At 46.2% G+C, this 27766-nt stretch overlaps 1 protein-coding gene across 1 annotated transcript in view; it reads left to right on the top strand.

Annotated features, from left to right (window-relative positions):
* Positions 1 to 27766, top strand: part of AGPAT2 (1-acylglycerol-3-phosphate O-acyltransferase 2) — a 101936-nt gene that overhangs the window by 14565 nt on the left and 59605 nt on the right. The window contains exon 3 of the mRNA XM_063935893.1: positions 22029 to 22162. Coding sequence (XP_063791963.1) covers positions 22029 to 22162 — 134 coding nt within the window. The remainder of the gene's footprint in view (positions 1 to 22028; positions 22163 to 27766) is intronic.

Genomic DNA, 27766 nt, shown 5'->3' with positions numbered 1-27766 from the left:
CCAGCATCCACTAGGACGTCAGAGAAAATAAGAATTTACTTACCGATAATTCTATTTCTCATAGTCCGTAGTGGATGCTGGGCGCCCATCCCAAGTGCGGATTGTCTGCAATACTTGTATATAGTTATTGTTACAAAAATCGGGTTGTTTATTGTTGTGAGCCATCTTTTCAGAGGCTCCTACGTTTATCATACTGTTAACTGGGTTCAGATCACAAGTTGTACGGTGTGATTGGTGTGGCTGGTATGAGTCTTACCCGGGATTCAAGATCCTTCCTTATTATGTACGCTCGTCCGGGCACAGTATCCTAACTGAGGCTTGGAGGAGGGTCATAGGGGGAGGAGCCAGTGCACACCAGCTAGTCATAAAGCTTTTACTTTTGTGCCCAGTCTCCTGCGGAGCCGCTATTCCCCATGGTCCTTACGGAGTTCCCAGCATCCACTACGGACTATGAGAAATAGAATTATCGGTAAGTAAATTCTTATTATTTACTATATACTGCAATTTGTGGAAAAATTGGTGATTTTTTCTGTAAGTGTATATGCTGCTAATTTAACACTGTACTTTTGCGCAGTTATCACAACATCTATATTCCATTCATCTCCTCCCTTATTCAGCCATTACGTCTGCCCTTCAGCAGGTAGTATTACATGCTCAGAGGCGTAAGGAGCCAATCTTGTATCTATATGATATAATATAGATCTTGCAAAATAATAAAACTTCTCCCTCCGGTAGTTTCTCAGAGCAGTCAGGAACTATTTCCTCCTCTCCGTCGGCAGCCACCCAATGATAGAGGACGATTGCATACTCTGCTCCTTGGCAGGACCTTCTTCAGGAGAAAGGATCAACTTTTTGTCCTTCCTGTAGGACCCCGCCAAGGACATGTTTCAGCAAGATATATCCAGGATGCCACTGCTCCAGCTTACATGTGAAACGGACATAAGATGCCAGGCGTAATAAAGGCGCAACCTACAAGGGTGGTGGTCAGGCTTCAGCGAACGATTAACACAAAGCGGGGTGGTAGGGAGTGGCGTAGTCCTCTATTCACAGGTCCATAAAACATTCCTCGTGTGCCGGCGACCGCTCCTGCTAGAGGCTGAACATTGCATTTCTTTGTCTTCTTTCTTATTGCATTCTGGAACTTGTTGCTTTCCTGTCCTGACCTTGGCCCCTACTGGACTACGGGGGTCATTCCGAGCTGATCGCTCGCTGCCGTTTTTCGCAGCGCAGCAAACAGGTTACTACTGCGCATGCGTATGCACCGCAATGCGCAGGTGCGCAGTACGGCTACAAAGCGGATTGTTGCTGAGCGATGGATTTAACGAAGAATCCATTTGCACAGCCGATCGCAAGGAGATTGACAAGAAGAAGGCGTTTGTGGGTGTCAACTGGCCATTTTATGGGAGTGGTGCGGCGAATGCAGGCGTTTGGAGGGCGGATGTCTGACGTCAATTCCAGGACTTGCAACGCTGGATTCATCGCACAGGGTAAGTAACTCTTACCCTGGTCTTGTTCTGCACAAAGTGTTTTTGCATAGCAGGGCTGCACAAGCGACCGCAGCCTTGCTATGCAAAAAAACCTTCCCCCATAGGCGGCGTCTAGTTGATCGCACGTGCGATCAACTCGGAATGGCCCCCTACGTCCATAGCCGGTTAAGGGGGGGATGCAGGGCATACTGTAGCCCAGGCCCCCCTTTGTCAGAGGGCCCCCAGCCAGAGCACACTGACATCACTAGCTGTCCCTCTTAAGCAGCAGCAGAACTAGCAACTGGAAAGCGAGCAGGACAGTAAGCAGTGCAGGCAGAGACCCAGGAATATCATGTTTCATGAGCTACCGACAGAGCTTTCTGACCAGAGGAGAGATAGGAGGGTGGAAAGAGCTGTAAGTGACACAGGGATCTCAACTTCTCCTCCTCCCCGTCTGGGTTTCTGAGTCCTGTGTAATCTGTTATGCAACTAAACCATTTGGGTCTAGAGATAGACACACACACAGAAAGTAGTCCAGAGTCCTGTCCCAGTGTGTAAGCAGTACAGAGGCTGCTGCTATTCTTGCATGTGACAAGATAAATTCTTTTATTTTGCTATGTGTATTTTAAGGTTAAGTTGTCTTTATTGCACTACCGAAAAGTTTCTAAAATAGTTGTCTTTCAATTAGGTGGAGCTATAAACAGTACCCAGGAATTATTAAACTAATCATTGGTTTAAATTAATATACACACTCTATACCATGATCCATTCCAGGAGGGACAAAATACTCTCTACCTGGACTTCCTTATTAATTTATGATTGCAATCACCTGTGTTGAAGTACCTTTCTTATCAATTAAATAGTTCAACACAAATGACTCCATCATTTATTAAGTGAGAAGTCCAGGTAGAGAGCATTTTGTGCCTCCTGGAATGGAACATGTTGGGAGGTATGCACAAGTTAATATACATCCTCCACCTTCCATCGGGGCCCCCTTGTCTTAAGGGCCCCGGGCACCCCCAAGACTTATCCAGCCCTGCCTACGTCCCTTGTTTGTCAGCAGCAATGATGTTGGATTGCATTGTTGTTTAAGCCTGATTGCTGCCAGCACCCTGGATTGTATACTCCATAAACAAGCATGGCAGCCACACAGGGTCACAGCTCCTAGCATGTCATGTGACACAGTGAAAACAGAGCTCAGAGAAGTACCCAAAGCCTCTCTGCTCACTACATAATGTGCCATGTTACCGGGATTGCCATGATATTTCCATGACAAAGTGGAAAATATACAGGCCTATCAATTATTATTGCTATGATGATTATTATTATTATTATTATTATTATTAATCAGCCTGCAGAGACAAACCAAGGTTCAATTGTAATTAACAAGTTGCTTTATATAGCCTTCCCCATTGCTTTACGTTTCATGGGATTGCTGTGTTATTGTTGTAGAGCCATGGGAAGCTTATCAGCAGATGATAACAATGTATGGGTACAAGGGTTCATCTTGATCTTGCTGGTATTAACGACTGCTGATAGCTGAACTTAGACAGTAACGACCCCTTCCCTGGTAACGCTGCACCTCCACATCCGCCAGCCTGTATCAGTCTGTTCAGCACACGGACTCCAGACTTCGTACGTTCTTGGTGATCATTACGTGGTCATCTGATCATCCAAATGTTCGGACCTGTGGGTTTCTTGGCCACACACACGAAGGTCCAATGTGTCCATTTAAAAGTAATAATCGCAAAAGGGTCATTCTGCACTGTGGATCGGTTGTGAACCGATTACCACCATTTTTAGCCAGTTTTAGTGTAAAGTGACCAAAATTGCAGCTCTAGCCAAGATGCAGATCCATTTGTTTGATGTGGTCCCCAAAGGGCCCAAACATGGTGGATCAAACTCTACACGTCTAATTGGGCCGGTTGGCTAGGACAGAGGTTGAGTGACCGTCACACACATCGTGTTAATGGTCACTGACCAATCAGTCTTTCAAGCATAGTCTACAAAAATCTGATTGTTGCACCAGACAGGTTCTCAACTCTGTCCTCTGGACCCCAAACAGGTCATGCTTTCTAGGTCTCCTCGGAAGTGATATAATTAGCTCCACCTACTGTATGGATCTTATAAAATGTGTCAGTGAGTAATGAGCACAGAGTAGGTAATAATGTTTAGTAGTATAAGATATTAGGGGTAATATGACTACACCAGGATTGCTGTCCAGTTGAGGGCAGTATGCAGTAATAATGTATAGTAGAGTAATGCCCTATGGGGGTCATTCCGAGTTGTTCGCTCGCAAGCTGCTTTTAGCAGCTTTGCACACGCTAAGCCGCCGCCTACTGGGAGTGAATCTTATCTTATCAAAATTGCGAACGAAAGATTCGCAATATTGCGAAAAGACTTCTCTGTGCAGTTTCTGAGTAGCTCGAGACTTACTCTGCCACTGCGATCAGTTCAGTGCTTGTCGTTCCTGGTTTGACGTCACAAACACACCCAGCGTTCGCCCAGACACTCCTCCGTTTCTCCAGCCACTCCCGCGTTTTTCCCAGAAACGGCAGCGTTTTTTCACACACTCCCATAAAACGGCCAGTTTCCGCCCAGAAACACCAACTTCATGTCACTCACATTACGATCACCAGAACGAAGAAAAAACCTTGTAATGCCGTGAGTAAAATACCTAACTGCATAGCAAATTTACTTGGCGCAGTCGCACTGCGGACATTGCGCATGCGCATTAGCGACTAATCGCTCCGTTGCGAGAAAAAAATAACGAGCAAACAACTCGGAATGACCCCCCATGTCAAGGGCTACCAACAGTCCAGGTTTTCCAGGTCACCCGGCATGTGCTCTGTGTATCACCAACTGTCACATTTTTAAAAATCCACAGGTGACCTGGAAAACATGACCTGTTAGTGCTTCTTGGTGGTTGAGTTCAGCAACCACTGCCCTGTAATAATTATTATTAATATTAAATATTATTTCTAAGGCGCCACAAGTGTTTTGCAGCGCCATACATATGGCAGACATTAGAACAATACAGAACAGCCTATGGTATTGGTTGCCCTATCAGTGCCACACACGCCACTGTTTTGCATGCCACAGATTGTAATTGATGTCTGCTAGAGCGCTCATATTGAAGATTTCCGCAAGGGCAAAGCTCTCCATGCCCACCAACACCCCCCCCCCCTCCTTCTCCCATGCCAGTGTGCCACCGAGCAGAGCATGTCTATTAATATTTTGTCTCTGTATTTATCCCAGTACCACCCACTCTGGGCGACGTCTGTGTGGCCGCCCCCAGCCAGCAGACGCTCCGACTGCACAACTGATGTGTCAAAGTAATATCCCCATTCATCACCTTCCCTTTTATAAATAGATAATTAGTACATGGAGATTTAATTCTAGCGAGTACTTCCCCTGGCATTAATCACGTTTGGTACATCTATCGCCAGGACAGAAGGTGCTGTGAGAACACTACAGGCTCATTTTTTGGGATCAGCAACAGTCTGGCATATTTGAGCTTTCAATGTATGACGAGGCGCATAAACCAATTAATGGCGAAATTACGCACCTACTGTATGTCCCTTATTGCTATCTATCTGGCTCACTGCCAGTAGCATGCTGCGCCAGATTAGCACGTGTCAGTCCTTATTCCCTGTGACATCTTAGTGTGTAGAGATGCGGCTTCAACGTAGGATTACCCTATTCATACACAATATAACAATATAACGACGTGTCGTTTGCGCAAAAGAGAAAAGGATCTGGATGAAGGCGGCAGTAATATGTGACTCTCCCCCTATATACGTCTGTCTCCTGTGACTCTGCCTGGTGTTGGCAGTAATACGTGACTCTCCCCCGATATACGTCTGTCTCCTGTGACTCTGCCTAGTGGCGGCAGTAATACGTGACTCTCCCCCTATATACGTCTGTCTCCTGTGACTCTGTCTAGTGGCGGCAGTAATATATGAATCTTCCCCCGATATACGTCTGTCTCCTGTGACTCTGCCTAGTGGCGGCAGTAATATATGACTCTCCCCCAATATACGTCTGTCTCCTGTGAGTGACTCTGCCTAGTGGCGGCAGTAATATGGGACTCTCCCCCGATATACGTCTGCCTCCTGTGACTCCGCCTGGTGTCGGCAGTAATATGTCACTCTCCCCCTATATACGTCTGTCTCCTGTGACTCTGCCTAGTGGCGGCAGTAATATGTGACTCTCCCCCGATATACGTCTGCCTTCTGTGACTCTGCCTGGTGTCGGCAGTAATATATGACTCTCCCCCAATATATGTCTGTCTCCTGTGACTCTGCCTGGTGTCGGCAGTAATATGTGACTCTCCCCCTATATACGTCTGTCTCCTGTGACTCTGCCTGGTGTTGGCAGTAATACGTGACTCTCCCCCGATATACGTCTGTCTCCTGTGACTCTGCCTAGTGGCGGCAGTAATATGTGACTCTCCCCCGATATACGTCTGTCTCCTGTGACTCTGCCTAGTGGCGGCAGTAATATATGACTCTCCCCCAATATACGTCTGTCTCCTGTGACTCTGCCTAGTGGCGGCAGTAATATGGGACTCTCCCCCGATATACGTCTGCCTCCTGTGACTCCGCCTGGTGTCGGCAGTAATATGTCACTCTCCCCCTATATACGTCTGTCTCCTGTGACTCTGCCTAGTGGCGGCAGTAATATGTGACTCTCCCCCGATATACGGCTGCCTTCTGTGACTCTGCCTGGTGTCGTCAGTAATATATGACTCTCCCCCAATATATGTCTGTCTCCTGTGACTCTGCCTAGTGGCGGCAGTAATATGTGACTCTACCCCGATATACGTCTGTCTCCTGTGACTCTGCCTAGTGACGGCAGTAATATGGGACTCCCCTCCCTCGATATACATCTGCCTCCTGTGACTCTGCCTGGTGTCGGCAGTAATATGGGACTCTCCCCCGATATACGTCTGTCTCCTGTGACTCTACCTAGTGGCGGCAGTAATACGTGACTCTCCCCCGATATACGTCTGTCTCCTGTGACTCTGCCTAGTGTCGGCAGTAATACGGACTCTCCCCCGATATACGTCTGCCTCCTGTGACTCTGCCTGGTGTCGGACGTAATATGTGACTCTCCCCTGATATACGTCTGCCTCCTGTGACTCTGCTTGGTGTCGGCAGTAATATGTGACTCTCTCCTGATATACGTCTGTCTCCTGTGACTCTGCCTGGTGTTGGCCGTAATATGTGACTCTCCTCTGATATACGTCTGCCTCCTGTGACTCTGCCTGGTGTCGGCAGTAATATGTGACTCTCCCCTGATATACGTCTGCCTCCTGTGACTCTGCTTGGTGTCGGCAGTAATATGTGACTCTCTCCTGATATACGTCTGTCTCCTGTGACTCTGCCTGGTGTTGGCCGTAATATGTGACTCTCCTCTGATATACGTCTGCCTCCTGTGACTCTGCCTGGTGTTGGCCGTAATATGTGACTCTCCTCTGATATACGTCTGCCTCCTGTGACTCTGCCTGGTGTCGGCAGTAATAAGTGACTCTCCCCCGTTATACGTCTGCCTCCTGTGACTCTGCCTTGTGTCGGCAGTAATATGTGATTATCCCTGAATGAACCGGTTATTCGGGTGGAGCAGGCATGTATGAGCTTAGCGTGAGATTCTTCATGATGTACTGTAATAACTACATTCGTATGACTCCGAGCCATCCAGCTACAGTATATAAATAGTAATACTGAGACACTTGCTTTGTTCTCGTGATGCTCTCTGTACTGTATAAAAGTTGTGACCATGGCATTGGTGTAAGGTCTGAGGCCCTGGAGCCGCAGAACAACCTGCGCATAGTACACAAATAAAACATTCTAGTAATATTTGCTGTAGAGCACATAGCAGCCAATGAATGAAGTTAAATGTAGGTGCACAGAGTCTTGTTTATGAGTGACAAACACTGCAATGGTCTTATGACTTGGCCCCTGTATACCTCCTCTGTACGTGGTTACAGGCGGATACTGACTCATACGATGCAGCACAAGTTTTACAAGCTTAAGAACCACTAAAGCTGAAAAACATGACATTTTCAGATATGAATCATGGCGTCCAATACACCGTTCAGTGTTACCCTAGCATTCCACTCAAGCTCTGTTATAAAGGATTACCCCTCACACTCCATGTCCTGATGGGGTATGACGCAAGTCAGTCACTAAGCTGCAGTCAGTTGAGCTGCTGTTACCTCACTAACTCCCACATTTGTAATTCAATCCATAGTTCCGCACAGCAAGTCTGCAAATTTGTCAGTCAGGCTCTGCCTGCTCAGCTAGAGAAGCACCTTCCTTAGAGTAGTGATAGATGGCATGGTGAATGTATTGTGTACAGCGGCTTCACTTGCTCTGTACGTTTATATACTACACTTCTAAAGAATATGTCATTTTAGTGTTTACAGCAATTTAGCCACAAATACAATGTATCTGTTATTTAATAAGGTTTAATGAGAGTATTATATTTTTTAAGTGACTGTTCCGCTCAGTAACGATATATGTAAATGTTTTGCACGGGCCTCAGGGGGAAGAGAAGTATTTCCTCTCATGTGACAAATTACTCCACAAAGGGAAAACTTCATCTAGACGCCACTTCACAGTTCTAAGGGGAAGAAAAGATGAAATATATAATGGTCATTTACTGAAAGTAATTGGGCAAACATCCTTCTGCCAAGTGTCTGCAAATTTGCACAGCGTGAAGGAAATGATTTGGTTGACAATTAATGTTCCAGGTCCTCTGCAGATCATTGGAGCAGCCCTGCACACGGTCCCTCTAGAGGGATTTCCAGAGGCCCATAAAACACAGAGGATTCACTTCTGTGATCAGACGGGTTCTCTGTGTGTGTAACAGCGCTCACTGGCTCATGCGGGGAAGGATAAAATGTACAAAGTATGTGGATAAAATGATTGAACTTCAGGAGCGAAGCCAGTCGGAGGTACTCCCAGTGCTGGGGATAACTGTACAGTGCGGCTCTCTGGCCAGTAATGCAGCCGCAGCAAGCGAGCGCCTGTTTCAGTGCTGGGATTGGGGCTGTTGCCGGCTTTGGCGTGCACAGTGACAGAGCGCATGTATTGCTAACCGGCGTACGTTTGCCTGTTCATCAGTCCTTCCTGTTTTCTTTCCTCCGCTCATCTGTAACCCGCTCTTCCTGCCTAATCCCTGATACACCGGAGTAGATAACACGTGTAGATTAGACGCGCAGGTGGAGATGGTGGTTGGCGCCTGCTTCTCGCCAGAACAGTGATGGAGGATGATCCGGCGCAGTGGGAGTGGCTCATTCTGCTTCTGATACGCACAGTAAGTGTTCTGGAGAATAACATCTTTATTGTTGCTTAAATTAATGTCTGGGATGATGAAAGACCAGCAGGAAGGAACCTGTAATACAGCGCTCGCTCTTTCCTGACACTAAGCTGTTGCAACGCTGCGTCTGTTTGGGATATGACCGATGGAGAACTGACTTGTGGTTTACCGCCTGCCCGGACTGCAACAATAATGCTCGCTTGTCACTGGGGGGCACATGGCTGGTGGCATTACATATTTGTGTGTAATATGTAGGCTGCCACCCTCCAGTTGCTGTAGAACTACACATCCCAGCATGCTCTGCCACAGTTTTGCTGTTAGGGCATGCTAGTGGGAGAGTGACACAGCGGCTAGAGTGACACAGCTCCACCGCCAGGACTTGCATGCTAGTAGTGGTAGGCCGATCAGTGGTCTTCCAGTGCTAGCCAATCCCATTCTGTGATAACTTGTGTAATAAGGGAACGTAGCCCATCCCATTGTTACACATGCAGTTGCATGGCCTTCTGTCTTATGCTGCATTAATATTTTGGGGTTGATCCTTCACATTCATGAAGAGAAGATCATCGTGGTTTTGCAGGAACCGTCATCATATTAAGATATTTGCCCAGACTTTATATCTGCTAAAGGGAGGGCATGGTGCACCCTGATGGCGGCGGGTAGCAAACCAAGCGCGCAATTAGGGGACGGTTGTAACGCAAGACACGTACAACTGCGCATATGGGCAAAGTTACCCAGTTTCTTCTGCGCACTCATTGCGGGGGTACAGATGCCCGATTTCTGCCCAACTCTGTGCCTTTGTATGAAATAAAATATTGTTCAGTTTCATGAACCGGCGATGTATGCAGTATAATAACATATAAACATTAGAAACCAGGGTTTTGTTTCCGTTGGTGCTGACTCTTAAAAGTCCAAAATTTGTCCGTGTAGAGTAATAAGTTCGAGTTCCAACTTTGTGACACACACAGAGGCTGACGTCTCATTGGTTGTACTTCATACACAGATTCCAGGGTGGCGACCAGCGCCCTGCGGTGTAATACTCTCATACTCAAACACTGTATATGTGGTTGTGCAAATTAGCCTTATTCCAAGAGACAGACGCACACAAGCTCATATGACAGGAACTTTTGTTTATCATTAGATTCTCGCTCTTTGTCAGGTGTTTGTCACCTCCCTGGGGGCGCGAGGAAACCACACAGACAAGCGCAACAAACATGGGGCTAAATGCAATAGCCGATATTGGCGGGAGATGACGCGATTAGTTGGTTTTGCCTTTAAATAAATTGCCGTTATAAATCCAATGATTATCTCGCCAGAAACGCGCCGGTTCAAATCATGGGCTGTTCTATATGGCTCGTAGTGAAATCTTTTTAAAAAGACATTAATAGAATCGGAAGGTGTAAGTCCTCGGAAAGTTTCTTAAAGGTGCTCCCTCCACGTCATATGCATTCCAAGTGATGTCCAGTACATGGTCAATAACCCAACGCGTTTCAGAAAGCTGGTCTATGCCACGTGCACTGAATGTGGGGACGCCGAGCCTGTGCTCCGCCTCAGGCGTCGATCACAGAGGGGAAATCCTTTCTAGGTAACAAAGCTAAATATTTATCTTATTAAAAACACGTTAAAGGTTAAAGAACACAGTACGCAATTGGCGCAAAAAGTACCGCAAGGGTACTCCCTTAACTATACCTTAAGGAATGTACTTATACTGTAAACCTCTGTGTAGTGGTAGAGTGTAAATGCAACACAGAATAACCTTATTACCTTTAAAGCTGTTCGAGCGTCACCGACGCTCTGAGAATACTTAACACTATAAGGAATACACAGATACCGTGCTCAGGGTCCAACGCCTAATATATATATTATGAATGATATACTTGCAAAAGAATTAATACAAATACAAATCATACACTACAATATAACATAGACTACCTAACCAGATAACTACACAGGAAATACAATACAATACAATACTATTTAAGGGAAAATAAGAGAGAAAGAGGGGAAGAGAGAGAGAGAGAGAGAAATGGCTCATAATAACAAGAAGATCAATATGATTTCAGAGAAGCTTACACATGTGAGGAACAATCGCTGCGCAGTTATTCAATGCTGATAATCTTTGTGGAGAAAATACTTGACCTTACCCATACTGGCTGTCCCTATATACAACACAACCCTACAATACCGCATGGGACAGAAGCTAGACTCCATTTTGAGAAAACTCCCATGAAGACTGCAACACATGGTTGAAAGGGGGAGGGGAAAATACCCGGCAGCAGCCATTTTAGATTTGCAGGTCCAAACACATGGCACTCTCTACTACACCACAATCACATAGCAGAAGACACAAGACTCCATTTTATTCCAAAATGTCCAAGCCTCAGAACAATGCATATGTTCTGATTTTACAATTCCAAACCATCTAAATCACCTTTCACAATTTCAATCCAACTTCCTAGAACCATCTTATTCACTTTCACATTCCAAACAACTTCAGTATCTCAATAACCAGAGCATATTCATCACAAGACCAGATCACAATGTAACCACACATCTCAGCCTGCCATTGCTACCAGCACATGTTCAAACGTAACTGCATGGTGGTATTTATGATTAACAAGATATATTATAACTAACCAGCACAATCTATTTTAAATCACCATAGGCAAACAAATACCACAAATACTATGCTACAGATTGTCTACTGTTCCAATTCATCACAGACTTCACAGAGTGTCAAAACAAACACCCAACAATCACACAACCAAGTTACAATATCCTATTTAATCCAGCACCATTGACCTTAAAGCAATCTATCTAGATTTCCTTATCTAGCCATGTGAATTCAATACTTAGCCTTTAGTTTGTAGGTCAGTCCTGGGGATGTAGCCTCCATGCTGCTGGGTGCCAGGTAGCTGTGTGAGTGAGTGAGTGAGCCCTGTGATCTCCAGTGGGTATATCATACCCTCATTCCAGCTCTGGGGGTGTGTCAACAACAAGATGTGTGTGTGTGTCCCTCACAGCATGTGAGCCAGCTGCATCAGTGGCCTTGGTTATGCAAAACAATGGGTGATGACCAACACATTCCTGTCTTGTGGGAAGCTATTGTTTGGCGAATACTATCTCACTGTCTACTCTCAGTTGAGACAATGACATCTCAGCAATCATTCTTCTGGAGACAAATCCTAACCCATTGGTAAACACAGGTGTTGGCCCTCCTCATTGAGTCTCAAAGCTCAGTGTAATTAAAGGCTATTGTACTCCGTCTGCGGGAAAGATACTGATTTGGAATACAATTAATCTTCAATTACTATTCCTGTGCTTACCTATGCATAACACCATGTGAAGCCCTCACAACATGCAAACTATTGTTTGGGGGATCTCTAAGGTCAAAGAGCCATTTGAGACCCACTGATACCTGTTGGACTCAGGGGGATATTAACTTATAAAATACATTATATGGTTGAATTATGTAACGATTGAGTCGCACGCTGGGCACACAGAAACTCTACCGTAAATACGCATACTGTGCGCCTGCGGGTGCCCGCGACTGTGAGTATGCGCACGTACGGGAGAGCGTACGCATGCGCAGCACGGACCTGTATGAGGTGCAAATATGGCAGTGTGTATAGAGATATTTTTCTGACTTTGACAGTCCACCCTTTGGCAGTCAATAATAACTGCCACCTTCTAAAACATTTCAAAAAGAGAAAAATATATGTCAGGGGTTAATACATTTCCATGGTTGGGTAAGGGAGGAGAGAGGAGAAGGTGTGAAGAGGGTATGACCTAGTGAGATAGCAAAAGCATGTGTGTATGAGTCCCTGTTTGGGGGGTCATGTATCATCGTGCCGTACGTGTGGTACATCAAGCTTCGAGGTATTGCGAAGTATACATTTGAATTCCTTCTTATCCCGTGGTACGGGTCTGTGGATGGGCTGTCAAACTTTACCGAGCTCTTTTCGGCTTTGGTTGTAACAAAATGGGGGAGCACATTTTAGTTGATGATACATGAATGGGGGTGATATGTGATTGCTGATATCTGTGCCTGTATTCCCTATCGACTATGTGTGTCATTACCTGAGGGTTGTAGAAATGAAGAAAAGACATAATTACGGTAAATGCGGTGGTATTCTATGTCAGGTAAATGAACATTCGTCGATTGAGGTCTTGTTTGGTGTCTGTTGAATGCAGTCTTCTTTGTGCTTTTGCCCATAAGGTGCGAGCAAAAGCTGTCAATGTCCATAGATTTACAAAAGTGTTGGGCTAGCGTAATTTTAAAATTTCTAGGGAAACTGGGGATCCATGGCATAGTTCATCAAAAATCTGTGTATCAGGTTGTCAAAACTTCTTCTTTAATCCATCCGTTGTCTGTATACAGGATCATCAAACTCCTCGTCAAAAGTGGGTCTTTTTACCTAGGAGAAACCGGAAAAACAGGTGAAAGAAACGGACCGTATAATCGCATTTTCATCACATCATTGTTTCTACCGTTGGGTCATAAATCAAATCCATTGGAATTACAATTTCCCCACTCCTTAGACTCATTACCTCAGGTAGTACTTTTCCAATATAACACAATCCTTCAGAGTTTGGGGCAAGCCGCTCATACGCCTTTCTCCCGCATATGAAATATGCATCATCGGGGAGAACATATGGGACGGAGTAGGACATAACCATATTACACACCTTCCATGTGAAATCTCCTAACCCTAATTCTTCCATCTGCTTAGTACACGTATCAGGTTGTACGATATGTGCACAGTATCCTGGTGATACCTCTCCAACTCTCGTAATCCTATTTCCTAAGGTATACCTATACCGGAAAGATTTTCCTCTACTGGCTATGTGGCGTACAAGCTCTGTATCTGTCGGCATTCTATCTGCTCTATATGAAAAGGTCATGGTTTGGTTACTCCATGACACTTCCCAATTTCCCGGCTTTCGGGGATTGGAGATGTTAAAACATAATAGGGACCTATCCACATGATATTGGTGGAGCTTCAAACTAGGAGGACTAGAGATATTAAACCTCCTGTCCACCGGTCTCCCACCCTTTAGCTCAAGTACCTCCCCTACCGTTAAAGGAAATGGTACTAGCCCTGATTTGCTATGACCTTGAGGTACTTGAGAGCATACCCAACAATCTGTCTTATTTAACACACTACCCACTAAGGAGTGATAGTCACTCAATGGATGCCGGTCCATGTGGATATTAAAACTGGATTGGCATTTCTTAATGCACCCATCCTCAACTACATTGTTACAGAGCCTACAGATACAGTTTTCTTTTCAGCTAACAATGTTTGCAAATAACATGGCTGTTAGATCGTTTCCGGTACTCGCCTTTGCTCGGTGCTTGTGTTGCTATTGGAAATTTACACCTCCGTCTTAGTCATTGGAACCTTTCTGGATCCTTTCTCGACCTCACTGGTACTCTCACCGAAACAGACTGCTCGGGTCAACGTCATGGTCAACAGGAAAATCCATATCACAGTCTCTCGGGGCAAGTCCATCTTACAGGAGGAGAAAAGAAGAAATTTGTAATGGGGTACAGAAAATCAGTTTGAGGGGGAGAGAAACTTGTTACGATAATTAGTTCTCTCGTCTTGTTGTTCTTCTTGTTCTGCTGTCTTCTCAAAGGTGCTGTCTCTCAGTCTTCCAAACGAACATTCTGGTGATGCAATATTCCCTCCAAACCAGCGATCTTTCTGTAAGGAGCAAAAATCTTGCATTACCATTTGTCTAACTGATGGGTGACATACCATCTTTAAAACATGAAAGCATGAGTGAGAAGAGAGAGGAAACAAAAAAAAAAAACAAAGAGAGAGAGAACAATTTATATGCATATATAACATAACACATCAATAAACAACAGAAAAAAAAAGAAACATTTTTCAAACATAAACATTTTCTAAAACATTGTCAGATCATCAGGCTGTCATATCTACATGTCCCATGGTTTCCTTGCGCAGTCCCTCCCCCCAGCACTTCCATATTCCATTGTCTGTATCTGGCCAGAATACATTGGTGCGGATAGGTCATGCTGGGGTTTGGTAGACTTCTGCAAAGACCAAGTATATATGCAATGTTTGAATCCTACCAATAATCGTCAGAGGTGGGGAGAGAGAAAAAGAAAACATTTCACAGATACATTTACAACGTTTCACCCGGTCATTCCTGTGTCTTCAGGGAATGACCTCCCAATTTATTAACCGTTACCTCAGGCTTACCATCAGTTCTAATGATCACCTTTCCTGACCACATATCATGGGTGTGGCCCAAAATTCTTCCTATATGGTCCCTGTTTATAATTGTGTGTGTTTTAATTTTGCTCATTTCTGGGTCTAGGGGGTCTGACTTTATGTGGGTTATTACAGCTGCTGGCATAATGCCCCTTCTCCTTTACAAAGATAACAAACCCGGGGCTTCTTCCAAGTGTCAGTGACCTGAGGTTTTGGTTGATTTGATGCCTCCTCAAACGCTCGGATGCTCATCACCATCAACCGCTTTCCCTGTGCTTCCCTGCTTCCTTGGATATCATGATTATGTCGTTGTCTAGGGCGTTGATATACCTTCTGTGAATCTTTGATCATACACTTAGATCTTTCCTAGGATCTGGGAAATCAGACATGATTGATCTCAATTCTGTCCGGGACCAGGGATGGCGCATTGCACTGTCCTTGACGGGAATGATTCCCTGATCGTCAGTCTTCCCATTGGGGACTGTGATCACCCTGACAGGACTAAACTCAATTACATCACCTTGTTTTGGTCGTACAATATGGGGTACATTTGTTTGTGCGTGATTTATAAAACATTGTACGTACCTGTGGACACGACCTCACCTGACCCTCCGTTAAGGGGTTTGATTATTGCCTTTACCAATTTGGTCGCGTCCACCTGGATGTCTTGTAGGCTGGCTGCTGGAAGAGATGCCGACATCGTTCTGGGCTCACTTTCTTGTTGGTAATCCTGAGGGAAGTTTAACATGGGGTGCGACTTGCACAGGTTAACATTTGTGATTTTTATACATTTATTTTTATAAACATTATTACATTTGTTACTTTCGTTCTTAATACAGTTACTAAGTGCATTTTTATCATACAACATTGTGCCATTTCTCTGCAACCATAATCCTCTCCATTGCCATGTCTCTCCTCTCAAGATGAAAGTTAGGTATGTAAGTTACATTTCTTTGCATTTCACTTTCCTGTTGCCATAACTGCAAACAATCATAATGCTTGATTCGTCTCTTTGCTGATTTAATGAGACATATCCTTCTCCTTAAATTCGTTAACACTTCTGTGCTGAAGCTACCTACTCTTGGGAATTTCTCCCCGTCATGTACTGTCATTCTCTCCCATTCATCACATAAAGCTTCTGTGTGACTTCCGTATTTCTCACACATTACATACCTTGCCGACCCGACTGGTCGGTTCACTGAATCAACCCGAACCGAGGTTGATCGCCCCCTACCTGAACAAGTGGCCCCCATAGTTCGAAGGTGTTGCTTTATTCAGCCAACCCTTACGCAAACCAAAATGTTCAAAATAGGCTGACGGTGGCGGTTTACCGAGTACCCCACTCACTCGCCCACGCCGACCAATACGACCTGATCACACCGATATGGTGCTGGCGTACTCGACCCAGGGCCCCTGCGACCTGAACCTCTATTTACTGGAACCTGTGAGGGTGATCCGAAGAACACTTACTCTTTCCAGTAACTATTGGTTGTTGGATAGTTCCTGAGTGAGCAGCGAACCTCCCTTAAAATAAAAAAAATTACACAAATCACGTTAGAATGTACAAATAGCGTTTATGACCTTCGTACACAAATAGTACCGGTCAGGTTTACTAATGTACACAATTACGTGCGGTCCAATCGTTCAGCACATAAGCAACTAATCTTATGTACGGAGCGACCAGTGGAATCGAAAATTACGGCTGCGAATTCCTTCAGCCAGAGCTTGTATGGCCTATATGGGTGTTGCACCAACCCTTTCTTGGTGTTGTGCCTGTGGACTGTATAGCGGACTTCCTTGTCTGCTGTACCTAAACCTGCTGGTCTGCTATGACCTCCTGGTCTGTTACAGTATGACCTCCTGGTCTGCTACACTCTAATGCTCAAATTGTATGTTTTAACCAGGGATGCCTCCCTAGCCACCATGTACGTCACTTACACGCATGTACCTCACGAGAACTCGACTTTTCTTGTGGTTCAACCTCAAAAATTGTAAATACAAACACTCACTCACCACATATACACTTTTGTTTCTATTTCTATTTCTGCGCAGAAATTTCTCTTTAGACCAGATGTGTTACCAATTAGGAGAAGGATCTGTTAATTTAAATTTCGAATGTTAGAATAGATTTGCGCGATTTATCGCCTTGCGTTATTTACCGCGTTGCGCTATTTATCGCGTTGAAAAAAAATTAACACTTGTGATTTGAGTTACGTGGGCGTACCCGTACGCTCCGTTGCGTAATATACGCTGCGTGCGTCGGCCTTTGTGTTGCGTTCGCGAGTCTCAGTCTTTTGTTAGAGACACGTGTACGCTGGCCACAAAAATACAATTAGCACGTTTATCAATGTAGATGATCTTTAACTGTAATCATCTACCAAGCACCACACAGGTCTTTCCTTGTATCTCAGGTAAAGCTGTGCGTGTGTCTTACAATTTACCCCTTAATGTATTACTTTTACACTTTAACTATTTAAATAGCGACAAATCTCTCTTAGCACGTTTATCAATTCAAATGGCAAACAGGAAGGTGAGATATGTGAAAGTACACAGATGAAAATGCAATTCTAAATTTAATCTAATAACATACATTGATGTAAGCACACGCATATAGATTTTACATATAAGTACCAATCACTATTACTTATGATTGACTATGATATAGATTAAATAAATGCATTAAAAAACTCATTAAATGATGATTTCTTTTTGACAATGGATGGCTGATTATTTCCTGAGTCAACTGAAAATCAGCCGTTCAAAAAAAAATAAAAAAATTTGACCTTCCCAAAATGGCCGCTGCTCCTCCCCCTTCTACCTCCATGAGGGTCACACAAAATGGTGGACAGACCATGCGGCCTCTCCTGCCATAAAGAAAATCACCATGCTAGCTCCCAAAGTAACTTTTAAATGTACTTTTAAACCTACTTAAACAAATAAACAATCTAATCTTAATCAAACACGATATGATCCATTTGAACCTGGTTTTGCGACAATAAAAATACATTTTAGCATCTTAAATATTATGAGAAACGCCTTGTCCCTTAAAATTTCCTATCAGCGTCTTACTGATACCACAATACATTAACGTGGATGTTTTTTTTTTTTTTTTTTTTTCTTTCAGCATTTTGCGAGATGTCCATCATTAGCCGGTCAATTACAGCCGCGTTTGTAATGTACAGTGCATCATTAAGATCGTGATATCCCGGACGAGCCCCCATCTAACAAAGCTAAATATTTATCTTATTAAAAACACGTTAAAGGTTAAAGAACACAGTACGCAATTGGCGCAAAAAGTACCGCAAGGGTACTCCCTTAACTATACCTTAAGGAATGTACTTTATACTGTAAACCTCTGTGTAGTGGTAGAGTGTAAATGCAACACAGAATAACCTTATTACCTTTAAAGCTGTTCGAGCGTCACCGACGCTCTGAGAATACTTAACACTATAAGGAATACACAGATACCGTGCTCAGGGTCCAACGCCTAATATATATATTATGAATGATATACTTGCAAAAGAATTAATACAAATACAAATCATACACTACAATATAACATAGACTACCTAACCAGATAACTACACAGGAAATACAATACAATACAATACTATTTAAGGGAAAATAAGAGAGAAAGAGGGGAAGAGAGAGAGAGAGAGAGAAATGGCTCATAATAACAAGAAGATCAATATGATTTCAGAGAAGCTTACACATGTGAGGAACAATCGCTGCGCAGTTATTCAATGCTGAGAATCTTTGTGGAGAAAATACTTGACCTTACCCATACTGGCTGTCCCTATATACAACACAACCCTACAATACCGCATGGGACAGAAGCTAGACTCCATTTTGAGAAAACTCCCATGAAGACTGCAACACATGGTTGAAAGGGGGAGGGGAAAATACCCGGCAGCAGCCATTTTAGATTTGCAGGTCCAAACACATGGCACTCTCTACTACACCACAATCACATAGCAGAAGACACAAGACTCCATTTTATTCCAAAATGTCCAAGCCTCAGAACAATGCATATGTTCTGATTTTACAATTCCAAACCATCTAAATCACCTTTCACAATTTCAATCCAACTTCCTAGAACCATCTTATTCACTTTCACATTCCAAACAACTTCAGTATCTCAATAACCAGAGCATATTCATCACAAGACCAGATCACAATGTAACCACACATCTCAGCCTGCCATTGCTACCAGCACATGTTCAAACGTAACTGCATGGTGGTATTTATGATTAACAAGATATATTATAACTAACCAGCACAATCTATTTTAAATCACCATAGGCAAACAAATACCACAAATACTATGCTACAGATTGTCTACTGTTCCAATTCATCACAGACTTCACAGAGTGTCAACACAAACACCCAACAATCACACAACCAAGTTACAATATCCTATTTAATCCAGCACCATTGACCTTAAAGCAATCTATCTAGATTTCCTTATCTAGCCATGTGAATTCAATACTTAGCCTTTAGTTTGTAGGTCAGTCCTGGGGATGTAGCCTCCATGCTGCTGGGTGCCAGGTAGCTGTGTGAGTGAGTGAGTGAGCCCTGTGATCTCCAGTGGGTATATCATACCCTCATTCCAGCTCTGGGGGTGTGTCAACAACAAGATGTGTGTGTGTGTCCCTCACAGCATGTGAGCCAGCTGCATCAGTGGCCTTGGTTATGCAAAACAATGGGTGATGACCAACACATTCCTGTCTTGTGGGAAGCTATTGTTTGGCGAATACTATCTCACTGTCTACTCTCAGTTGAGACAATGACATCTCAGCAATCATTCTTCTGGAGACAAATCCTAACCCATTGGTAAACACAGGTGTTGGCCCTCCTCATTGAGTCTCAAAGCTCAGTGTAATTAAAGGCTATTGTACTCCGTCTGCGGGAAAGATACTGATTTGGAATACAATTAATCTTCAATTACTATTCCTGTGCTTACCTATGCATAACACCATGTGAAGCCCTCACAACATGCAAACTATTGTTTGGGGGATCTCTAAGGTCAAAGAGCCATTTGAGACCCACTGATACCTGTTGGACTCAGGGGGATATTAACTTATAAAATACATTATATGGTTGAATTATGTAACGATTGAGTCGCACGCTGGGCACACAGAAACTCTACCGTAAATACGCATACCGTGCGCCTGCGGGTGCCCGCGACTGTGAGTATGCGCACGTACGGGAGAGCGTACGCATGCGCAGCACGGACCTGTATGAGGTGCAAATATGGCAGTGTGTATAGAGATATTTTTCTGACTTTGACATAGGGAACAGCAACATCACCTCTATCCGCCATGTTAAAATCTGGGCTCCATTTTATATTTGCCCACACACGATGTAGACCGAGCCCCGGGCAATTTTGGCAACCCAAGCACCTAATGAAATAAAACCAATCTGTACAATATGTGGGAGAAATGTTTTGCAGACAGATCCCCTATTCAGATGTAGCGTCAAGATAATAAATGAAAATGCTTATTAATTTAACCCTATGGCAACCCGGTCTCTTTCGTCCTTTATTGATGTGTATCATTCTTCTCATATACACTTGTGAAAAGTACATCCAAATATGCAACGCATAGGGCGGCAGCCATCTTGTAGTAGCCTAGGGGTGTTACATGTTGGCAGCCATTTTCGTATGGTCAGAATAGTTTTACGAAGACATCATTGACTTGAGATATTGGGGGTCATTCAGACCTGATTGCAAGGGTGCGTTTTTTGCAGGCCTGCGATCGGATAGTCACCGCCTACAGGAGGAGGGGTAAAGTGCTGTGCAGGTGTGCGATCGCTTTTGTAGCACAGCTGCACAACCATCAGTTTTTTGCAGTCTCTAGACAGCCCAGGACTTACATGCTGCGATTGTTTGCTGCTGATCGGGGCCGGAGCTGACGTCGGACACCCTCCCTGAAAACGCCTGGTCCCTCCTGCATTTTTCCGGACACTCCTGTAAAACGGTCAGTCGCCATCCACAAACGGCCACTTCCTGTCAATCACCTTGCCCGTGCAAACCTTTTTTTCGCACCATCCCGTCGCTAGGCACCGATGCCGTTGCTGTTGTGAGACGCGCTGGCGCATACACGTTCACAGTTCAGATCTGATCGCCTGCTGTGCGAAAACGCACAGCGTGATCAGGTCTGAATTACCCTATTATCTTCTTCAAGAGATATTAGGCCCATAATGGTATCTCCAATACCTGCTATAGGCCCTCATTCCGAGTTGTTCGCTCGTTAGCTGCTTTTAGCAGCATTGCACACGCTAGGCCGCCGCCCTCTGGGAGTGTATCTTAGCTTAGCAGAATAACGAACGAAAGATTAGCAGAGTTGCGATTAAATAATTCTAAGCAGTTTCTGAGTAGCTCGAGACTTACTCCTGCAATGGGATCAGCTCAGCCCGTTTCGTTCCTGGTTTGACGTCACAAACACGCCCTGCGTTCAGCCAGCCACTCCCCCATTTCTCCAGACACTCCCGCGTTTTATCCGCACACTCCCAGAAAACGGTCAGTTTCCGCCCAGAAACACCCACTTCCTGTCAATCACACTCCGATCAAATGAAAAATCTTCGTTCGGACGTGAGTAAATCTACTAAGTTTTGTGCTAAAATACTTAGCGCATGCGCGCTGCGTACCATGCGCATGCGCATTTTTGCCATAATCGCTCCGTTGCGAAAATCAGCAACGAGCGAACAACTCGGAATGACCCCCATAATCCATTCATTCCTGCCGGCAGCCGCGTCCCCGATAGGTTTCTATGGGAAATGCGATGCTGCCGGATTTGCCATCTTCTGGCATGCAAAGCTTCCCCGATATTAGCCCCCGCAGGCGGCTGTAACCTGTGGGCTACACTTCACCGATTTGGCCGGCGGAGAGTTTGCCGTCAGCGCTGATAAGGTTATTATTGGGCGCTATTGCTTTGTAACTTATTTAGTAGCTGCTGCCGAGTTCCCCAAACCCTAATGTGTCTTCTCTCCCCAGGGTAATCCGGGCCTTTGTGCGGACCATGAAGTACGTTTTCGGGCTGCGGTTTGAGGTGAAGGGCCTGGAGAACTTTCAGTTGGATGGGCCCTGTGTCATTATATCCAATCACCAGAGTATCCTGGACATGATGGGTGAGGAATGGCGTCTGTGTGATCCAGTCCTGTAGTCTTCAGTGTGTGTGTGTGTGTGTGTGTGTGTGTGTGTGTGTGTGTGTGTGTGTGTGTGTGTGTGTGTGTGTGTGTGTGTGTGTGTGTTTACAGACTAGCACTCGCTCCTAGTGAGTCAGTAAGCCTCATGCCTCGGTGATGTCACTAGCTGGTAGGGGATGTTAGGTAACATACCTCAGGGATGTCACTGGCTAGTATAGAATTGTAGGCCTCATACTTCAATGATGTCACTGGCTGGTAGAGAGTGGTAGGCCTCATACCTCAGTGATGTCACTGGCTGGTAGAGCGTGGTAGGCCTCATACCTCAGTGATGTCACTGGCTGGTAGAGCGTGGTTGGCCTCATACCTCAGGGATGTCACTGGCTGGTAGAGAGTGGTAGGCCTCATACCTCAGGGATGTCACTGGCTGGTAGAGAGTGGTAGGCCTCATACCTCAGGGATGTCACTGGCTGGTAGAGAGTGGTAGGCCTCATACCTCAGGGATGTCACTGGCTGGTAGAGAGTGGTAGGCCTCATACCTCAGGGATGTCACTGGCTAGTGTGGAATAGTAAGCTTCATGACTCAGAGTTGTTACTGGCTGCTAGGGAATCATGGGCCTCATACCTCAGTATGTCACTGGCTACCATGGGCCTCATGCCTCAGTGATGTCACTGGCTGGTAGGGAGTGGTAGGCCTCATACCTCAGGGATGTCACTGGCTGGTAGAGAGTGGTAGGCCTCATACCTCGGTGATGTCACTGGCTGGTAGAGAGTGGTAGGCCTCATACCTCAGGGATGTCACTTGCTGGTAGAGAGTGGTAGGCCTCATACCTCAGTGATGTCACTGGCTGGTAGGGGATGTTAGGTTTGATACCTCAGGGGTGTCACTGGCTAGTATAGAATTGTAGGCCTCATACTTCAGTGATGTCACTGGCTGCTAGAGAGTGGTAGGCCTCATACTTCAGTGATGTCACTTGCTGGTAGAGAGTGGTAGGCCTCATACCACAGTGATATCACTGGCTGGTAGAGAGTGGTAGGCCTCATACCTCAGTGATGTCACTGGCTGGTAGAGAGTGGTAGGCCTCATCCCTCAGTGATGTCACTGGCTGGTAGAGAGTGGTAGGCCTCATACCTCAGGGATGTCACTGGCTGGTAGAGAGTGGTAGGCCTCATACCTCAGTGATGTCACTGGCTGGTAGAGAGTGGTAGGCCTCATACCTCAGGGATGTCACTGGCTGGTAGGGAATGTAAGGTAATATACAGTACCTCAGGGATGTCACCGGCTAGTATAGAATGGTAGGCCTCATACCTCAGTTATGTCACTGGCTGATAGAGAGTGGCCTCATACCTCAGTGATGTCACTGGCTAGTGTGAAATAGTGAGCCTCATGACTCAGAGATGTTACTGGCTGCTAGGGAATCATGGGCCTCATACCTCAGTATGTCACTGGCTACCATGGGCTTCATTCCTCAGTTACGTCACCTACAGAACTTCTCTCAGACATACTACTGAGCCTGTTTGGGAGCTGAGTTTGTACGAGTCCTTCTCCCACTTCCATGGATAATATACTTCTTAGACTCTTCCCGGAAGGAAATCAGAGGTCAGGCTTGGCACACGTTCCCACAGACTTTATACTTCCAATGGAGACACTGAGGGGCAACTGGCACGTTAAACACCTGGTGGGAATGGGCAAAAATGTCTCATTTGTGGAACCTGGAATTAGCGGTAACTGAAGAGATCACCAACATTTGCAGCCCCACCTATTCTCATACGGCCATATACCAGCCGCCCACAGACCAGCTCCTCACACAAACTCATGTTTATACGCAATGGGCGATGATCTCGCAGTGGTGCGATTATCAGAAGACCGCATGTGCTGCAATCGCACTGTGCATGCGTCAAGGTGCCGCTGCGATCCCACAGAGCTGCAGTCAGCCGTCATGATTCACCACTGGATGAACCACGGCTGCACGTGAGGGCAGACAGATGCCATGGTGGCACGAAACAGCTGCTGCAGCACTGCGGAGCCGCTATCGCTGATATTTACTGAGCGATGGGACTCCAAACCCAAGGGAGAAGCTATGCGTCTGTCACCCGGGGCAAAGTCTGCTTGGTGCCCCCTCCACTCTTATTTAGCACTTTCTTATATGCCATCTGACCATCCAGATGCCCCTTACAGGCCATAAGACTCTTCCACGTGCCCCTTATATACCATCAGACCCATTAGACTTTGCATTAGCTATATACTATAACTACTACTATATCTGAAGTAATACACAGACAAATCCAGCTGATAAGAAGGCTCCAGGCTCTGCTCCCAATATGGCTCATCAGGAGATGAGTGATGTGTCAGTGAGGACAGGGCTGCATGTGACAGGGGTAGTGACATGATGTGAGGAGGGGAATGGAGGCAGCAGGAAGCCACAGACTGAGAGTTATATAGTGGGAGGAGCAGGGTCCCCAGCAGCACAGAGTATATCAGGAGATGAGTGATGTGTCAGTGAGGACAGGGCTGCATGTGACAGGGGCAGTGACATGATGTGAGGAGGGTAATGGAGGCAGCAGGAAGCCACAGACTGAGAGTTATATAGTGGGAGGAGCAGGGTCCCCAGCAGCACAGAGTATATCAGGAGATGAGTGATGTGTCAGCGAGGACAGGGCTGCATGTGACAGGGGCAGTGACATGATGTGAGGAGGGGAATGGAGGCAGCAGGAAGCCACAGACTGAGAGTTATATAGTGGGAGGAGCAGGGTCACCAGCAGCACAGAGTATATCAGGAGATGAGTGATGTGTCAGTGAGGACAGGGCTGCATGTGACAGGGGCAGTGACAGGATGTGAGGAGGGGAATGGAGGCAGCAGGAAGCCACAGACTGAGAGTTATATAGTGGGAGGAGCAGGGTCCCCAGCAGCACAGAGTATATCAGGAGATGAGTGATGTGACAGTGAGGACAGGGCTGCATGTGACAGGGGCAGTGACATGATGTGAGGAGGGTAATGGAGGCAGCAGGAAGACACAGACTGAGAGTTATATAGTGGGAGGAGCAGGGTCCCCAGCAGCACAGAGTATATCAGGAGATGAGGGATATGTCAGTGAGGACAGGGCTGCATGTGACAGGGGCAGTGACATGATGTGAGGAGGGGAATGGAGGCAGCAGGAAGACACAGACTGAGAGTTATATAGTGGGAGGAGCAGGGTCCCCAGCAGCACAGAGTATATCAGGAGATGAGTAATGTGTCAGTGAGGACAGGGCTGCATGTGACAGGGGCAGTGACATGATGTGAGGAGGGTAATGGAGGCAGCAGGAAGACACAGACTGAGAGTTATATAGTGGGAGGAGCAGGGTCCCCAGCAGCACAGAGTATATCAGGAGATGAGGGATATGTCAGTGAGGACAGGGCTGCATGTGACAGGGGCAGTGACATGATGTGAGGAGGGGAATGGAGGCAGCAGGAAGACACAGACTGAGAGTTATATAGTGGGAGGAGCAGGGTCCCCAGCAGCACAGAGTATATCAGGAGATGAGTAATGTGTCAGTGAGGACAGGGCTGCATGTGACAGGGGCAGTGACATGATGTGAGGAGGAGAATGGAGGCAGCAGGAAGCTACAGACTGAGAGTTATATAGTGGGAGGAGCAGGGTCCCCAGCAGCACAGAGTATATCAGGAGATGAGTGATGTGTCAGTGAGGACAGGGCTGCATGTGACAGGGGCAGTGACATGATGTGAGGAGGGGAATGGAGGCAGCAGGAAGCCAGAGACTGAGAGTTATATAGTGGGAGGAGCAGTGTCCCCAGCAGCACAGAGTATATCAGGAGATGAGTGATGTGTCAGTGAGGACAGGGCTGCATGTGACAGGGGCAGTGACATGATGTGAGGAGGGGAATGGAGACAGCAGGAAGCCACAGACTGAGAGTTATATAGTGGGAGGAGCAGGGTCTCCAGCAGCACAGAGTATATCAGGAGATGAGTGATGTGTCAGTGAGGACAGGGCTGCATGTTACAGGGGCAGTGACATGATGTGAGGAGGGGAATGGAGGCAGCAGGAAGCCAGGAGCAGGGTCCCCAGCAGCACAGAGTATATCAGGAGATGAGTGATGTGTCAGGACAGGGCTACATGTGACAGGGGCAGTGACATGATGTGAGGAGGGGAATGGAGGCAGCAGGAAGCCACAGACTGAGAGTTATATAGTGGGAGGAGCAGAGTACACAGCAGCACAGAGTATATCAGGAGATGAGTGATGTGTCAGTGAGGACAGGGCTACATGTGACAGGGGCAGTGACATGATGTGAGGAGGGGAATGGAGGCAGCAGGAAGCCACAGACTGAGAGTTATATAGTGGGAGGAGCAGGGTCCCCAGCAGCACAGAGTATATCAGGAGATGAGTGATGTGTCAGCGAGGACAGGGCTGCATGTGACAGGGGCAGTGACATGATGTGAGGAGGGGAATGGAGGCAGCAGGAAGCCACAGACTGAGAGTTATATAGTGGGAGGAGCAGGGTCACCAGCAGCACAGAGTATATCAGGAGATGAGTGATGTGTCAGTGAGGACAGGGCTGCATGTGACAGGGGCAGTGACAGGATGTGAGGAGGGGAATGGAGGCAGCAGGAAGCCACAGACTGAGAGTTATATAGTGGGAGGAGCAGGGTCCCCAGCAGCACAGAGTATATCAGGAGATGAGTGATGTGTCAGTGAGGACAGGGCTGCATGTGACAGGGGCAGTGACATGATGTGAGGAGGGGAATGGAGGCAGCAGGAAGCCACAGACTGAGAGTTATATAGTGGGAGGAGCAGGGTCCCCAGCAGCACAGAGTATATCAGGAGATGAGTGATGTGACAGTGAGGACAGGGCTGCATGTGACAGGGGCAGTGACATGATGTGAGGAGGGTAATGGAGGCAGCAGGAAGACACAGACTGAGAGTTATATAGTGGGAGGAGCAGGGTCCCCAGCAGCACAGAGTATATCAGGAGATGAGGGATATGTCAGTGAGGACAGGGCTGCATGTGACAGGGGCAGTGACATGATGTGAGGAGGGGAATGGAGGCAGCAGGAAGACACAGACTGAGAGTTATATAGTGGGAGGAGCAGGGTCCCCAGCAGCACAGAGTATATCAGGAGATGAGTAATGTGTCAGTGAGGACAGGGCTGCATGTGACAGGGGCAGTGACATGATGTGAGGAGGGTAATGGAGGCAGCAGGAAGACACAGACTGAGAGTTATATAGTGGGAGGAGCAGGGTCCCCAGCAGCACAGAGTATATCAGGAGATGAGGGATATGTCAGTGAGGACAGGGCTGCATGTGACAGGGGCAGTGACATGATGTGAGGAGGGGAATGGAGGCAGCAGGAAGACACAGACTGAGAGTTATATAGTGGGAGGAGCAGGGTCCCCAGCAGCACAGAGTATATCAGGAGATGAGTAATGTGTCAGTGAGGACAGGGCTGCATGTGACAGGGGCAGTGACATGATGTGAGGAGGGGAATGGAGGCAGCAGGAAGCCAGAGACTGAGAGTTATATAGTGGGAGGAGCAGGGTCCCCAGCAGCACAGAGTATATCAGGAGATGAGTGATGTGTCAGTGAGGACA

The sequence above is a fragment of the Pseudophryne corroboree genome, chromosome 8, assembly GCF_028390025.1.
Source record: "Pseudophryne corroboree isolate aPseCor3 chromosome 8, aPseCor3.hap2, whole genome shotgun sequence".
In the NCBI taxonomy this organism is placed as follows: Eukaryota; Metazoa; Chordata; class Amphibia; order Anura; family Myobatrachidae; genus Pseudophryne; species Pseudophryne corroboree.
Note: the sequence above shows the minus strand (reverse complement) of the source record. Positions and strands in the feature narration are given on the sequence as shown.